We start from the raw sequence: 18,329 nt of genomic DNA, 5'->3' as shown, positions 1-18,329 counted from the left end.
ACTGACCATTTACTGATAAGTTTGATGACCTCCTTGGCGAATGTGGTCTCCAGCATGGTCATCGTTTGGCGTACCGTAACTATAGTTCCGTGACTGTTAAGAACTGGATCTATTTGGTACATTATTATATATTACTCAAAATTAATCGAAGAATAACTATATGAGGTTTGTCACATTATTTCTTAGGAAACTGTATATATTAACCCCTTGAACCAGGTGACATTATTGATTTGAAGAGGTTAAAGGTACAGTTACTATACATCCTGAATGCAGGGATAGGTTACCAGAGAAATACAGTACCATAATAATACATTTTGATTACTGGCCTGACCCTATTTAGACGCAAATGGGGATTGGTTAGTATACAAGCATTAATATATTCAGAATCAGTGCAATAATACTGCTTCGACAGGATGGTAATTATTGCTGTTCTTATGGGAACTAAATATTTTCATGTACACACACCCAAAAAAGTATCGTTACACCTTCTGGACGATACAAACTGACACCACGAATGAAACGTTTGATAACAGCCTTCCTCCAACCCTACCCAGACAGCTGGATTGTTCAGTATGAAACTCATCGGACCCCCTGTAACGATACTTCTTTGAGTGTGTGTACATGTATGTAGAGGGTATTGAGAGGACAATTTTGAATAGATTTTTCGTCATTTATTTTCCTGATATGAACTTTGTTTATGTTCGTGTGTGCATGCTTGTCTGTGTGAATGTGTGGATGCCTGAATGTATTTGTGAAATAAATGGTAATAATTTGTGTGTGTGTGTGTGTGTGTGTGTGTGTGTGTGTGTGTGTGTGTGTGTGTGTGTGTGTGTGTGTGTGTGTGTGTGTGTGTGTGTGTGTGTGTGTGTGTGTGTGTAGGTGTGCGTCCAGCGTGGGAAGGAAAGGGGGTCGCCAGGTGGTGAGGCTGGCTCCTCCCTGCCTTACTCCAGGAGTAGTGGCACACGAGCTAATGCACGCCATAGGTACCCCTGCCTAACCCTACCATACTGCCTCACCCTACCATGCTGCCTAACCCTACTACACTGCCTCATCCTGCCACCCTGTCTCACTCTACCACACTGCCTTACTCTCCTGTCCTGAAAAAGGATGATCATTCCCAGACCTCTAATTATCCCCATCAGTCATTTGCATTTCTGAAGTCTTTGAGGTTATCCTCTTCAGCAAGATTTTAAAGCACCTTAATAGTAATAATAATAATAATAATGATGATGATAATGATAATGGTTGGTGTTTTGTTTCTCAGGAGTTCCAGTTCATCTAAAGAATCGACATATGGCGTACCACACATACCTCCAAAGAGGTCGATCAGGATTTTCTTCAGTAACTGTTAAAAATGAGCCTTTGAAATAACTAGGGCCTAAAACCTGGACATAAGAATATGACAGTCATTACATTTGTCGTAGGCTATCGCGTCAGAATACTGGCACCTATTGTACTAAACCATGCGACCCTCCGTCTCGATACCATCATTATTGTCATAACGCTTTAAGAAAGAAGTCTTGAGTTGTTTCTTAGATAACTCCACAGATACAGATTGCTTTATAGAATTGGTTAACATTAATAATCAGGATATTGCGTTGTAAGAAAGGGATCGTGAAGAGAAAATCTTTCGGACTGTCACTCCGCCAAAGACACGCCACTGTCAGTTTACTCGTATATTCCTCTCACGTTCGTAGTCATTCTCCTTTCGTGATTTCAGTGAAACCTTTGCTACCATACTACGCTAGAAATTTCAAAGGTCTTCGATACGGTCTGGCACATATTTTTAGTATCCAAACAGCCCTCCTACTGCTTCTATCTCTCTTGTTCTGTCCTCATCTTAAGTTCCTCTTTGGGCGTTCTGTAGCCGAGGTTCTGTCGTTCACCAGTCGTCTTACTGCTACATTTCCATCATTTGACTATCGACTTGCACTTCTGGTCAGCTATGGAGCTTTTTCAGCCACTTTTTCTCTCTTCCTCTAACTTACAGACTTTCAGTCTTCTTTGGGACGAGTTTTACAAGCCTTCATCCTATCACATTCTAGTCATTGCAGTAGATATTAATGTTTATATGTAAGTTTGCAATATTGTGTGTGTGTGTGTGTGTGTGTGTGTGTGTGTGTGTGTGTGTGTGTGTGTGTGTGTGTGTGTGTGTGTGTGTGTGTGTGTGTGTGTGTGTGTGTGTGTGTGTGTGTGTGTGTGTGTGTGTGTGTGTGTGTGTGTGTGTGTGTGTGTGTGTGTGTGTGTGTGTGTGTGTGTGTGTGTGTGTGTGTGAGAAGCAGTGTGGTTGTGTGTGGTACAGGATTCTGGCACGAGCAGTCACGTGCGGACCGAGACCAGTACGTGGAGGTGGTGTGGCGCAACATTCGGCCAGGAGGCAAGGTCAACTTCGCTCTCCGTCCCAGCCCTCACCCACTCACCCACGCCACGCCTTACGACTACGGTACGTGGGTTGCTTTCGCTTGGCGGAACTGAACTACTCCAACAACTTGAGTAATAAGTCCTGGTTCCATAAAATCAGATGAACCTTAGACATGAAGCAAGATGCCAAGTTAGAGGGAGCTCAAAAAGGGAGATTCCTGTTTGCTAGCGTGGTCCGAAGCGGGAGACTTGGCATGTCTGTAAAACTGTCTGCTTATTTTTTTCACTCCACGTGGTGCTGCTCAAGGTTGTATCAGTCAGGCCTGGATCTTCACAGAAACATAGCATCATGCATGTACCACACGTTAAGGTGCTGTCCTGGGACTGGGCCTCACGAGTCACAAGGTGTCATGCTGTGGGAAATGATTTTAGCTACATTGCATCTGTTTACAATCCTGGAGTCTACACATAGATATATATATAGCACAGGGTCCCTGCAGTATCGCAGTTTCGTGTCGTCAGTAACAGGTGTCACCAAAAGTCATTACGTGTAGGAAACATATATTTGCAGATGACCATATTAATGTTATCTCCAAAAATACACGATCTGCAACTTTGTAAAAACGTCTTCTTCTTAATTATTGCTGTACCGGAAATACGCGGTAAAGGGAATGGATGAAATATTATTCCATTTGCATCATAATGCGCTCCGATACAACGATCCTTTATCCGATCCTTCCGTTTCAATCGTGTGCACATGTATACAGATAAGAGATTTATGTTTTTATATCGCTTGCCCATAGATAATTAGCCTGGTGGTTAGGCAGGGGAATTCCCTGCACCACAGACATAGAGAACAATTAATAAGAACAAGCACACACTTGTGCCAAAATGAGGAAGTTTTATTGCTCTTGGCGGGAGGAAAGGAAGGAGCCTCCCACTCAGTGCTAGAGACTTGGCATGTCTGTAGTCGTGTTACCTTACTTTGGCCCAGATTTTTTCCTTTCTATTTTCATGTAGCTCAGTGGCAGAAAATTGCAGTACTTTGGCTCCAGCTCCTTTCCATACAGGACATTTTCGTGACTGGCACCAGATTCTTGCGTTGGCCAAGTCAGAATAAAATGGGTATAGTCAGATCAACACTCTAGTCTGACTACACTTGGCCATCATCTACTCTAATCGTTGTCAGATTAAAACAGCTCTAGATATTTTCTATAGTGCACCTGTGAACGGAGCTGCCGTACACTTTTTTGACGAAGTGATAAAACTCGTACATAGTATTCTGAAAAGATTGTTGGGCTCCAAAAATTCCACCACTGTATTTCGAAAACCACTGTTCACTGTCTCGTTATTCATTGTAATGAAGTGTATCGATATTTATGTCTGCACCTCTACAGTCTGGGACAAAATTTCGTCCACTGTTCTACCGAGTCTTCCTCACATATGTTCTGCGCTTTCCCCCCCTGACGCGTCACATCAAAGAGAATCACCTATGGACAGAGAACCATACCAAGCTTTTCTCCGATTAGAAATATTAAGCAACAGGGGTGAGTGTGAAGCAGAATAGGTGATACATTAAGTGAACTTTTGTGCCTCACTGTATGCGAAGTTGTTAAGGTACAGTGCATTTTTTTGGGACAATAATACTGGTGCTTTTTTTTTTTTTTTTTCGGTTAGAATACTACTACAGGTTGTTTTCTGAGCGGATTTGGAGATTTCGTAACACCTCTTCTCTGGCGATTTATTCAGCACATTACATCCCGGTATCCTCTTGTCATAAAGATACAAACTGTGTGGATATTAACACCAGATACAAAACATCCATGGCAGTTGTGACTTTTCATATGTAAAATAAACTACCAAACAATACGTATTACGAAACCTCCTATGCCACTATATATACGGCCCTCTTACACAATATGTTGAAACTGTGAGTGTGTGAGTGTAAACCTACTCTGCCTAATACACGCACGCACGCACGCACCGCACACACCCACTGACAGAGAGGGAAGTCAGAGCTATTTTACCCCCTCCCCCCAGGTTCTGTGATGCACTACAAGTGGAACCAGTTCTCCAAAGACCCCAGCCTCCCCACCCTCATCCCCCACAAAACAGGGGTCACCATAGGTCAGCGCAGGGGACCCAGCCAGGTCAGTCGCATTATTACCACTACTACTATTATTATTATTATTAGGCCAGATTTCAACGGGTCACGTGGAATGGGGACACGTAAAGCAAAGATATACTGAAGGTTGAATAGTAGCATTCTTCCATCACACACACACACACACACACACACACACACACACACACACACACACACACACAGCATGCAAGCGCTACTTGCATACTTGGCGAGTTATGCTGATGATCCATTAACTATCTATCTATTGCCAGACGCCTTAATCCCGTAAGGGGTGGCAACAAACAAATCGCCTCCATGTCGCCCTGTCCCCCGCCATTTCACTGCCCTGCTCCCAGCTCACACCCCCCACTCTCATATACCTCTCCATTCCATCCCTCCATCTCATCCTTGGCCTCTCCCTCCCTCTCTCCACGTCCACCTCACTCACATACACTCTCCTCGTTAGTCTCTGACTCTCCATCCTCTCCACATGGCCAAACCACCTCAGTGTGTTTCTTCTAACGCTTCCTATCACATCCACATCCACACCACAACGGTCCTTCACTTCCTCATTTGTCAGTTTGTCTCTCCATGTAACTCCACATGCTCCTCTCAAATAACTCATTTCCACAGGTCTCACTCTTGAGTTCTGTCCCTCCAACAAGGTCCAAGCTTCACTTCCATACGTTAGAGTTGGCATCACAATACTGTCATGTAGTAACTATTTCACTTCCATGCTCACTTCCCTGTTTCTTATCACTGCCTTCAAAGAACAAGCAACCTTTCTTCCTTGTTGTACCTTTTCAAGCACTTCACCCTCTAAACTTCCATCCTTACTCATAACACTACCCAAGTACTTAAACGCACTCACATTTTCAATTTCCTCCTCATCCAACCTCACTGAACATTCACTGACTTCACCTCTCTCGAAGACCATAACTTTACTCCTACATTCACCTTTAGATTCCGTTTCTCACATACTCTCCCAAACTCATCCACCAAGCCTTGCAGCTCCCCTTCGTCTTCACCTAACAACACAGTATCATCTGCAAACAACAGTAAGGGGATGCCCTCTCTCATTAGGGCCGCTGCAACATCCACTGCCCTACCTTGTATCTCTTTTATAACTCCATCCATATACAGATTGAACAACCATGGAGACATGACACATCTATTTCAATCCAACCTTCAAATAGAAAAATTCACTCAGTTCACTATCCACACACACTGCAGCCTTAGCACCCTCATACATACTCTTCACGGCATTCAGCAACTTCCCATCTACTCCATATATTCTTAATACTTTCCGCAATCCTTGTCTATCCACCCTGTCACATGCTTTCTCTAAATCCATGAAGGCTGCATACAACTTCTTTCCCTTCTCTAGAAAGTTTTTCACTAAAGATCTAAGAATGAATATCTGATCTATACAACCTCTTCCCTTCTTAAAACATCCTTGGTCTTCTCCAACTAATTCCTCTGTTATTTCTCTAACTCTGTCAATAAGTATTCTACCATATACTTTTCCTATAACACTAAGAAGACAAATGTTCTACAAATACCACATTCTTCTTTTTCCCCTTTTCCTTTGTACAGGGGAATAATTATACCTAACTTCCAATCCTCCGGGACTCTACCTTCCTCCCAGGCCAATCTACTGTACATATCTTCCGCATCCATTCTACTACTATATCTCTCCCCCATGCTTCAGCATTTCACCACACACTTCATCAATTCCTGGGGCTTTCCCCATTTTAACTTTCTTCATCGCTTACACAACTTCCATCCTTTTGGTTGCTTCCTGTCTTCTCACCTCCCACCTTCTCCCAGCCACTTATACTCGCATTACTTTCATTCTCTGTGTTCAACAATTCGTTAAAGTGTTCTCTCCATCTACTCATTTTTTCTCCGTTCTTCACTAGTCATCTACCATTTTTATCTTTCACTCTCCAACTAACTTCTTTGGCACCCTGTCTAACTCTCTTTACCTCTTTCCAGAACATTTTCTTACATTCCCTCCACTTTACACTCAAATTCCTTCCAAATTCCTCATCCACTCCTTTCTTACTAATCTCTTCACTTCTCTCTTCCTCTCTACATACAACTCTCTTCCGCCTCTCAACTTCTTCCACGTCCCTGTTTCTCATCCACTCTTTATATGCTTTTTTCTTTTGTGCCACAGCCTCTCTCACCTCTTCATTCCATCATGCTGTTCCTTGCACCTCCTTTCGTCTTGTCTTCACCCCACACACCACCTCACGTGCTGCACATATTTCTTCTGTGAATATCTTGCACACACCTTCCACATACCCCATCTGCTCCAATCCATATTTACCCAATCGCTCCTCCACTTCCCTCTTATACTCTGCCCTTTTTTAATCCTCTTGTAACCTTTACATGCTCCTTGTATGAGCCACTTCCTCCTGTCCTTCCCTTCTTCTATTTCTCCATTTCGTTTGGACACTGATTCTGACCATCCTTAATCTCTATATACTCTTGCATCCATTACACACCTGCTCATCCTGTCATCCACACATACATAATCAATAATTGCATTCCGTTCATTCAGTTCACCATCCACCCTTCTCATCATTCGCCACGTATACCTGTGGATCATTTTGTGCCTGAAGAGGGTATTGGCTATTACCAACCCCCTCCCGGCACAAATGTCCACTAAACGATTTTGTTATTTTCAGATCGACATCCTGAAGATAAACTTACTGTATGAATGCGTAGCTACGGCCACCACAGAAATCACACCAACCACCACCACTACCATACCTCCACCTCTTCTCCAAACCACCACAAAACCATCCACCACCACCCGTAAGTACAGGCGCGTTCCATATTTACTAATTACTTATGCCGTGTATGAGTGTTCATTTGTATTTTTTCTTCCTCACACACCTACTGTACAATTCACAAGCAAACTACGACTTGAAAGGAATATCTAAGTGAAAAATACGAAAAACAAAATTGCTTCTGAAAACATTAATATACTATGGAGACCTGCTTATCGTGAAAATTACTTAAGATTCTTCATAAACAGCAACTCAGATGAAAATACTACACACTCCCTGAGAACGCGGGAGAGGTATGTGGCTCTACAGTACAGCTATCACGGATGGATTTGAAACCACAAAATATTAATTACCCTCAAACTTCGTACTTATTACAAACGAATTCGAATTTTCTGTTGATAGGTATAGCCATATTTTAAAAGCACTGAGCAAGTCAGTCATGGTGGTTCTGTACGGTATTCAGTGCTATGCAGTTAACTTGAAAATGAGCTTATATCAGCTTACATTTCTACGTTGGGGGTTATATCATGCAGTTAACATATAAATTACTTGTTTTGTAGTGTAACTTTTGGAACTACATACCCATACTGTTTTCCATGTCTAAGTAAGCGTTTATAACAGAGGTGAGAAAAACAATCGATAATTAACAGTCTGACGGGACTTCCTATTTCATTAATAATCCTTCCGAGGCCATCATACATGGCTGTAGCAATAGGTTATTTTGGTAGGAAATAACATTGCCATTCTTCACCATTTAAAAAAATCCTTGTTGCCTGGTTAATGTAATACCAAACTTGGGACTAATATGTTATATTAGTGTACGACAACCCAAGATAAAGGGAAGGAAAGACTGATGTATACTTAGCGTATTTTCACCACTCAACTCTAGTTTCACAGGCTTTGAGGCCTTCTAATTCTTTTTACGTAAGGATTACATCGTAATATAATCAGGCGAGTTATTTATATCACTTTATCTTCGACACAGAATACACAAATCGCATACAAGAAATTAATGTTATGTATAGAAAAACTACATACTATTTCTGGAGGGTACATGACAATATGCTATTCGGTTTCTCTGCAGCTAGATGACACTGTATACCCTTTCTAGTTCTACAGTGGAGAGAAGTTGTTGTGGTAATACTTCAAGGCACTTACGTGATGTGACTGGCTGGAGAAGATGAGTGGGAATACTCCAGTCTAGATAGCCTGTAATGGGTGATGGAGAACACAAAAACAGTAGAGCAAATACTGTAGTATAATGGATGCCTTACGCCAAAAAAAAAAAAAAAAAAAAAAAAAAAAAAAAAGGCCCCTCAAGTAAGTCTTGTCAGTACTTCTATCATTTGTGTGTATATGAACACTGCAGAAGCCGAGCGAAGCACCAAACCCCTAGGTTGACTGGGTTCGATCTGCCTGCGACCTCTGTCAAGATCCAATTTCTTTCACCTCCAAGTAGATCGTTTGTCTAGCACGATGTCTGTCTATCACCATCTTCTGGTTCTTGACGCCCACACCCGGTCACACCAGTTCGGGGGGTCGTCCTGTAAGACCCAGTACGATCTTTTCCGGGCGGACGACCTGGGTGTGGGCATTCCATCTAACCTGATAGTCAGGGGTAAGTCGATCGACCTTGCCGGTCTTCGAGCATTTCATTTTATGCTCCCTGCTCATTTGGCTTGGAGGAGAGATCAGGGGAGAGAGACCGAACGAGCAACAATGGAGGACGCATCTCCCGCTACTGCCTGCGACCCGTTGTGGGAGACAAATAGCCGACCACTGTCTCCGGTGGCCCAGAAGAAGATCAGGGGACCGTGATTTGGTTCAATGTCAGGGCGGGGTATGGTTTCATCAAATGCCACGATACTGGCGTCGATGTTTTTGTGCACCGCCAGGCTGTCGTTGCACCGAACCCTCGGCATCTCCAATGCTCCCTTGGGGACAGCGAGTTGGTGGAGTTTAGTCTCTTTGGGACTCCCAAGGGTCCTGAGGCTAGGGATGTTGCTGGACCGGGAGGCGTGGCCGTACAGGGTTGTACCTATGCACCGTGGCGTCTCACGGCCCAGGGACGCCAGGACAGGGATCTTAGGAGTCCTGGAGAGATAAGCACCATCATGGAGATGTGCATCACGATGGTGAAGGCTTTTTGCAGGGGTGACAAGCGGGCTTTGCGTGTTCTTCTCCCCAAGATCTTTGAGGAGAACAGGCTGCCTTGCCTTGTCATACCCGAATGCTTCGCCCGCAATGTACACTTTTTTCCTCGCCATCAGGAGCATCGGGCCCGGCAGCCGCGACCCGCTGCCCCCTGCACAACACCACGCGAAAGAGGCTGAGGCTGGACGCTTCCCTCAACTGGAAGATTGCAAAATCCATTACTGACCCGGATCCGGACCTAGGTAAGATTCAGACTGCTGCCGCTGTCCACCAACCACCGTCAGTGACTGTGGAGGGGCGGGACTCTTCTGACTCTGTCTCCATGGCCGAGGATGTGTCAACCGGCTCATCAGCCGAGGAGGAGGTCAATGAGTCCCCCCATCCTCTGGCAGAGGAGGGCAGCCCATCGCGCCCTCCTGTCATGAATACTAAGGATCGGATAGATGTGGCCTCCTACCGTCACCTCCTAACCCTTAACGCCCACACCCGGTCGTACCAGCTCGGAGTCACGACTTTCTCCACCTTGTACGATCTGCTCCGGGCGGCCAAAATGGGTGAAGGGATTCCCCCGATTCTGATTGTCAGGGGGGAGGAGGTCTGTCTAGCGGCTAGCCGATCTACGAACATTTTATATTCTCTCCAAGGTTGGTTCCCTAGACTGGCCGTCTTGTGTATGGTGCGTGAGCTGCTGTAGTCTGAACTTTATCTTATTTGGCCTGATGTCCTGCATAGTGGGCGATGGCCATTAAAAAAAAAAAAATCGTTTGGCTCCATAGACCAGCCATCTTTCCTCCTGCACTGTTTATATATATATATATATATATATATATATATATATATATATATATATATATATATATATATATATATATATATCATCAGCCGTTTGAGTATCCACTGCAGGACTGGCCTATCCCGACCGAAGTCGGGACGATACAACCAATGTATCTCTACCAAGTGGCCTAGGCTGTCTGGTAGAGATTGTATGTAGGGTGAGAAGTGCTTGTAAGTGTAATTGTAGTGTTGGAGTGGCTTTGGATGTGTGTGTAGTCTGTGAACCAAGTGTAATCGGCCCACGCAAGCAGAGTGGGTGCAAGCATACTTTTAGAGTAGGCTAAGTGACACTGATTCAACCACAGCACCTCTTGTGTCCGCCAATGTAGTACGTTGCAGGGTGAGCTCTCCCAAAGTTTCTTACCCTGGTGGGGCGCGAACCCTGGCTCACCCGTGTACGAAACGCACACTCTACCACTGTACCACAGAGGCTCTCTCTCTCTCTCTCTCTCTCTCTCTCTAGTATTTTTGTTAATGATTTTGTTTGGCCTGGGTGCCGAAATGGCTCGCTTGGTAAGCTGCTGTACTCAGGCAGTTGCAAGCGCTGGTTCGAATCCTTATAATGCCCCTTTTAGTAGGTAATGGCCATTAACCCATTAGTGGCCAGAGTTCCTGTGCGAGGGATTTTGCCGGACGGGTACTAAGCATACTGCCCTCCGCCTATCGGCTCATAATCGCGAAGCTCATAGGTCCCTACCCCGGGGTTCCCTGCTTTATTAAATTTTGAAAATGCCCGGTTCTGTCCATTATATTGGACGCTGGGAGCCAATGGGTTAAACCCCAGCAAACAACACCAACAACGTTTGTCTAGGAGTGTCAGTGACAAGCACCATCTTCATCGCCATATTTATCTTTATAGTGAATAAGTCATAGTGTAACTTATGGTTGATTCTCTTTACCAATATCTTTCCATTCTCATATAAGTCGAGCTGGAATAGGAACATTCCGTTCATTAGACTAGGGCCAAGGCATCCTGTTTTTCACTATCACTTACATTAAGTTCGAGATTAAGCAGTGACAAATGGTTTCTCATGAACGTGGCATTCTTTCAGCCTTTAACCCGATCATCACAACCTGACAATCTGCGTCATGTATGCCGTATTCTCTTTAGCTGAGTGGTGAAGCTGCCGGCCCATTAGCGCAAAAGTTCGAATCCCGGCTCGGGCAGCTGGCGTCACTTGATTCAGGTGTCCATTCATCCTTTATGGTTTGGTTGGTAAATTGAGTACCTATAGGGTAACACTTAGAGGAGGTAACTGTGGTAATATGGATGATGCAGTGCCCTTGTATCCCAGGATATTGGGAGACAAACCCGCCACAGGCTCAAAGGCCTAAGTTACGGAGATGAGTACCACGGCTAAGCGCCTCATGGCGTCTGCCCTAACCTTCACCTTTACCTCTTCCTTAGCGATTTTTAATTTCTTGTACGTTATTGATGCAAACTATGTCGATGTTAACCATATATATATGCTGTACAAAGAAATGTGAAGGTGTACAGTACATGCCACCTAGAATACAGCACACTCGATTCAGCATCAGTGGAACGAGGCACTTATAATAATTAAACTCAACAGAGCTCTCGAAGGGCGTGTGCCAGGACAAGTGGCAGGCGTGCAAGGTGTGGGCAACCCACGGGGAGTGTGCCAGGAACCTAGGCTGGATGAACGCAAACTGTCCACTCTCCTGTAACTTCTGTCATGGTGGGTTACCTGCAATGATGTAACTTGGGGAAGGGGGAGGACCTGCCTTCCCAATCAGACCTTTGGCCCCCACTCCCCCCCCCTTTGAAATTTCGGATTAATAAATGTGTACACTGCATTGTACCCCCCCCCCCATTTGTGGAGACCTGCATGCTACTGACTACCTGCTTGATGTTATGTATATATATATATATATATATATATATATATATATATATATATATATATATATATATATATATATATATATAGATATACATCTATCTATCAATCTATCTTTTGCCAGACGCCTTAATCCCGTAAGGGGTGGCCACAAAACAAAATCGCCCTGTCCCCCACCATTTCACTACCCTGCTCCCAGCTCACACCCTCCTCTCTCATATACCTCTCCACTCCATCCCTCCATCTTATCCTTTGCCTCCTCCTCCCTCTCCCCCCTCCAGCTCATTCACATACTCTCCTCGTTAGTCTCTCACTCTCCACCCTCCCCACATGTCCAAACCACCTCAGTGTGTTTCTCCTAACGCTTCCTATCACATCAACATCCACACCACAACGATCCTTCACTTCCTCATTTGTCACTCTGTCTTTCCATGTGACTCCACATGCTCCTCTCAAATAACTAATTTCCACTGCTCTTACTCTTGACTTTTGTCCCTCCAACAACGTCCAAGCTTCATTTCCATACGTTAGAGTTGCTATCAGAATACTGTCATGTAGTAACTTTTTCACTTCCATGCTCACTTCCCTGTTTCTTATCACTGCTTTCAAAGAACCAGCAACCTTTCTTCCCTGTTGCACCCTTTCAAGCACTTCATCCTCTAAACTTCCATCCATACTCATCACACTACCTAAGTACTTAAACGCACTCATATTATACATATACTTATATATATATATATATATATATATATATATATATATATATATATATATATATATATATATATATATATATATATATATATATATATATATATATATATATATATATTGTGTATTTTACTCGAATAGTTTAACCCCTGGATTTGGCGACGTATTTTTCTTTAAGCTTATTCTTACTACCGTTAGACTTTTATTTTGCTTAAGAAAGCCCTCTAGGCCAGGAATTACTCAACCAGCGACCCTCAGGCAATTTTTCTCCTACCCCCACCCTCCATCAAATAAATAAACTGTCTTTCAGACAGTCACATCTAATATATGTAGTGGTGTGTATTTCATGACAGTTGTGGTCACAGAATTTCATACTTCATTATTGTTGCTTTAGGTCAATAGGGTAACCAGCGTTGAATGAGCATGGGTACAGTGTGATTGCATAAACTCGAGTACTTGTGTATGCATATATGTATATATAATTATATAATTCTAAGTTCACAGCTGCCTGTCTTTCTGTGAACTTGCTCAAGTTGGAGCATCAAGCAAAAATGGTAAGAGATATGAATAAACTCCAAAAGCAAAACCTGTTAAGAACCCTTTGGTGTGTGTTTTTAGGAAAAGAAAATATAACGAAATCATCTCGTTTTGCCTTCTAGCTGTTGAAAGAAAAAAAAAAATCCCTTGTGGGCGGATTATAGGATATTTCAACGATCCTAGTAGTAGTAATCCATGGAGCCACGAATTGGTCTCTGGTGGTCGAGTGGAATGGAGTGTGAGGATACAGTTAGCTTTGCGAGGATGACCATGAGGAGTGTAAATCTGTAGGAGTGATGAATATAGTGAAATGAACTACAAAGGAAAAAATTTTTTAAGACCCTTTGGATTGTTTTACACACACACACACACACACACACACACACACACACACACACACACACACACACACACACACACACACACACACACACACACACACACACACACACACACACACACACACACACACACAAATCTGTAAAGTGTCATAGCAAAGCCAGGAAAAAAATCAAGAAATTCACTTTTTTTGCCATTCTGGGGCTATTTTTGCCATTTTCAGTTTTGATGAAGCCAAAGACAGGCCTACATATGGTACCTTTCACTGTTTTCTTTAAGATGATATTGCAGGAGTGTGCCGCAACAACCACCCCCACTGCCAGTACTGGGCCAGCAAGGGGGAGTGCAGGTCCAACCCAAACTACATGCTTCCTACCTGTCCCCAAGCTTGCCTCATCTGCCTCACAGATGACCAAGGTATAAAATTCCTCAACATTGCTTCTGCTACATATACCCCTCACGTTTTAGGCTTAACTCCTTCAGCTTGGGGACATCTTTGTTATTCTTTGTAATACCCCATGATTATATTTAGCTTTAAGGAGAATTTTAGAAATAGATGAGTATATTTATTATCACCATCCAAATCTATTATTATTGTTACCACTATTCATACCTGAGAAAAGGGTAAAATAGGGTCTAAGGAGCAAAAAACAAAAATGATGGCAGGAGACCAAAGTCTGCTCAGTCGAATAGGCCAAACTCATTTACTCATCTTTTAAGTCTCTGGCCTCCTGACTCCACCCCGCAGGCATAAACATCATAATTATACACTTCGTGCTTCTGTTAGAGTCAACCCAATGACTATCACTTCAGTGGTAAAGAACAGGTATGATAAACATTTTGTCACACACTCAATACGAATTTCTTCTAGCAAGCTCAATCCACTTTCAGTTCCCATGCCTCATCACCCTCCATACATCGCTTTCTCACTCTCTTTTACTACGTCTATGCACCTTCTTGGCGTACCATACCTCTCTTTCAGACTCACTCAGATATATTTTTTTCACCTCACTTATCACACCCATTCTCTTCACAAGACCATGCGACCTAAGCACTCTCTCTGAATAGTGTCCACAAACTTATTACTCCACATCTATCAAGAATCATATTATTCCCTCTCCTGTCCATTATCTGTGCTCCATACACATCTCTACATCCCCACTTCCACTGCTCTTACTCCTGATTTTTCATGTTCATGCTATACCATAGTTTTATGCCCCATATTTTAATGTTGGAACTGAAACTCCTTTATGCAAACCTCTCTCAGTTACCGCACTCAGACCTATTTTCATGTAACGACCATCATAGCACCTCACACTTTCCATCCCTGTGCTACTCCACTGTACCTTTCCTTTGCATATTTACCTCTCTTTTCTATCATTGCACCCAGGTACTTAAACATTCTGTCTAATTTCTTTCTCTCCATTCACCATAACATCACACTGGCAGTCACCTTACCTCTCAGCAACCTTACTCTTATCTCTCTTTAATTTCAAGGCAAGATGTTCACAGTCATCCACAAAACAATGGACCATTCTACCAAGATCTTGTCTATCATTTACAGGCAGAACTGCATCATCTGCATACAACAGATTCTTCCTTCACCACTCAGTACTAATGCCATCCCTCTCCCCATAATTGCATACATTACTGTATTAACTCTACATAACCCCAGAATCCCAGTATATTGAACAGCCATGGGAACACCACACAACCTTGTCACACACCAGCACTAATATTTAGTCACTCAGATGCCCACCTGCCCTTATGCAGTTTTCACTACTGTCCTAAAAACTAAGAGCATTCAGCAGTTTAGCATCTATACCATCTACAGTGTCTATCTATAACCTGACGCCCTAATCCTGCAAAGGGTGGCTGCAGACAAAATGCCTCCAAGTCGCTCTGTCACCCACCATATGACTGCCCTCAACCCAGCTCACTCTCTCCTCCCTCATATACCTCTCAACTCCATCTCTCCACCTCATCCTCGGTCTCCTCCTCCCTCTCCCTCCTTCCACGTCACCTACATACACCCTCTTAGTCAGTCTTTCATTCTCCATTCTCTCCATATATCCAAACCACCTCAGTGTATTTCTCCTAATTTTCTCAATCACATCCACATTCACCCCACAACGTTCTTTCACTTCTTCATTCGTCAACCTGTCCCTCCATGTCACTCCACATGCTCCTCTCAGGTAACTCATTTCCACTGCTTTCACTCTTGACTTGTTCCCCTCTAGCCGGGTCCATGCCTTGCTTCCATATGTCAGGGTAGGGATCACAATACTATCATGCAATGACTTCTTAACTTCCATATTCAGCTCCCTATTTTTCATCACCGCTTTCAGTGATGCATAACCTTCCTTAATCCCTCTATGCTTACCTTGTATGCTTTCTCCAAATTCATAAATAACATCTTATCCTTCTCGCAAGCCTTCTCCATTATCTGCTTCATTGTAAATAGTGTACTGTATTTGATTTACACATCCTCTACCACCCCTAAGGTCACACTTTTCATCACTCACCGGCCCTTCTGATATGATCATTTTTTCTCTCATGATAATTCTTCCATATACCGTACCTTTCCTGCAATACACAAGACATATGCCATGATAGAGTTTTCACTCATTTCGCTCACCATTATTCTTGTGCAGAGGTACACCCTATAAAAAAAGAATCGGGACCCTTACTGAACGATACAATATGCCACACCGCACGAAGGAATTTGAAGCCCCAACTGAGTTTTGGTGCGTATCAGTGGTCATTGCGAGAAGCATCAGCTCGTGGGGTCCCGATTCTTTTTTTACAGGGTGTACATTCACAGCCATTTTCCACTCTATTGGTATACAGTAATTTCGCTCATCCAGTCTTTCTTACACATCGCCAACATTCATTTCTTTCCACTCTCTCCACTGCAGTCAATCATCTCAGCATACATTTCATCAACACCTGCTGCCTTTCTGGTCTTAACATGCACCACAGTTTTTCTTACTTCTGCCAGTGTCACATTTCCTAGGACTACATTCCTTCTCTGCACACCACCAAAACAAATCAAGTTCATAGCTACTCCGGTGTCATCATTCCCATTCACCAGTCTTTCAAAATATTCTTTCCATCTGCTCTTACTACACTTCCATTGATTAGTGCCACTTTCAATCCTGACACTTTCACACTTATTTCCACTTTCACTTCTACACACTTTCACATTTATTTCCACTTCCACTTCTACATTTTTGCACCTTTTTCCACAACAGTTTCCTCTTTACAAAGTAATTTGCATTCATTTTTCTTACAGGATCATCATTTACCTCCTCATTTTACCTCTTTACCAGTTTTTTAATGCATCTTACTCTTAATGTATTCCCTTCTCTTATCTGAAATCTTTTTTGCATCCACCCTGGCCACTTCTTCCTTTTTTCCTCCTCTGCCCTTTCAACCTCTTCATCCCACCAAACTGTACAGTACCTTTCTTCCTAGTTGCTGTGACACCACACACTGCTTTTGCATTCCCAGTTCTATTCCCTGTATGCATTATCCAGATCCATTTGTTCCCAGTTCACTGACTTAACTCCTCCACTACTTTTACCTGGTACTGTGTTCACCTACTACAGTATAATTCCTCAAATACGAAATGGTTGAGATCAAGATGCCTATGGAAAACTTTTTTTTTTTTTTTTTTGGAATTCTGTCATTACTATCAGCCACATGTACACAAATGCACCTGCTTAGTATTCCTTTCATTCATATGTGTATGTATGCTATAATTTCTTATCCCACAGTTATGGTTTTGAGAGTTCTGGCATGAAAATCGGACAATGGACAAACATCACCCTTTTTTGTGTGCAGGGGCACTATCCCAGAGTCAAACGTGAGGAAATCAGTCTCATGGGTCAAGCTGAATCAGCTTGATGCAGTTTGGATGACTAGGATACTGCAACACCTATAAAACCTAATTCTGACCCTGGAACGTAGACCAAGAGTTCTGTTGATAAACATATTCTTTCAAAAATTTTCTTCAGTAAACTGACTCTCAAAATGCTTTTGTAAAACTGGTATATTTGGAAGTTCGGAATTCGGATGCTGGAACTACACTGTACTTGGCTTCTCCACTTTCGTCTTTCGCCTTGACTACTACTCATTCTTTTTTATCCATCTTGCTGCTCCTCCAGAGCACACTGAAGTTTTGCCAATGAATAAGAGTTTGGGGGGAATGCTAAGCCCAGCCAAATCCCCTCTCTTTTGCCTAGCCTGCAAGAAATACAAGGTTATATGGTTACCACCCAGTGTACTAAATGGTTTCGTGGGTTCCAAGAAACTGTCTGGCCTGTCACTCTGTGTAAATTTACCTGTATATTGTACTAAATTGAGTAAGTGAATGGTATGTGCCCTCACCTAACACAAAAAGCCTTAAAAATTCTTTCAGTGATAGCGCTGAATAATATTTTATGGTAACAAGAATGAAACATATAATACACAATCAGACTGAAGGGATTCAAGCTTAGAGTACAGAATATTGTAAAAAAAAAAACATCCTTCATGGTTATGCAATGGAATTTTCCACTGGTAGTTTAATACCTTAACTCCTACAGGTTGGGTGTGACGCTG

The 18,329-nt window shown here is 42.9% G+C and overlaps 1 protein-coding gene across 1 annotated transcript; it reads left to right on the top strand.

Annotated features, from left to right (window-relative positions):
• Positions 1–346: 346 nt before the first annotated feature.
• LOC145403352 (hatching enzyme 1.2-like) lies at positions 347–7,852 on the top strand. Its single transcript, XM_080275141.1, has 5 exons — positions 347–356; positions 2,303–2,443; positions 4,402–4,511; positions 7,183–7,312; positions 7,848–7,852. Exons 1-5 carry the CDS (start codon positions 347–349, stop codon positions 7,850–7,852), a joined length of 396 nt encoding a protein of 131 aa, XP_080131267.1.
• The last annotated feature ends 10,477 nt before the right edge of the window (positions 7,853–18,329 follow it).

Source organism: Coenobita brevimanus, chromosome 60 (assembly GCF_032717465.1).
Source record: "Coenobita brevimanus isolate Jiangsu-jjx chromosome 60, ASM3271746v2, whole genome shotgun sequence".
Classification (NCBI taxonomy): Eukaryota; Metazoa; Arthropoda; class Malacostraca; order Decapoda; family Coenobitidae; genus Coenobita; species Coenobita brevimanus.
The sequence above is the reverse complement of the archived record's forward strand: the minus strand, read 5'-3'. Positions and strand labels throughout refer to the sequence as shown.

What these genes read in the sequence shown, in the direction of transcription:
- LOC145403352 (XM_080275141.1), top strand. An exon ending in CGCCACGCCTTACGACTACG is followed by an intron (nt 2,444 to 4,401) that starts GTACGTGGGTTG and finishes CCCTCCCCCCAG; the next exon opens with GTTCTGTGATGCACTACAAG. An exon ending in AGCGCAGGGGACCCAGCCAG is followed by an intron (nt 4,512 to 7,182) that starts GTCAGTCGCATT and finishes TGTTATTTTCAG; the next exon opens with ATCGACATCCTGAAGATAAA.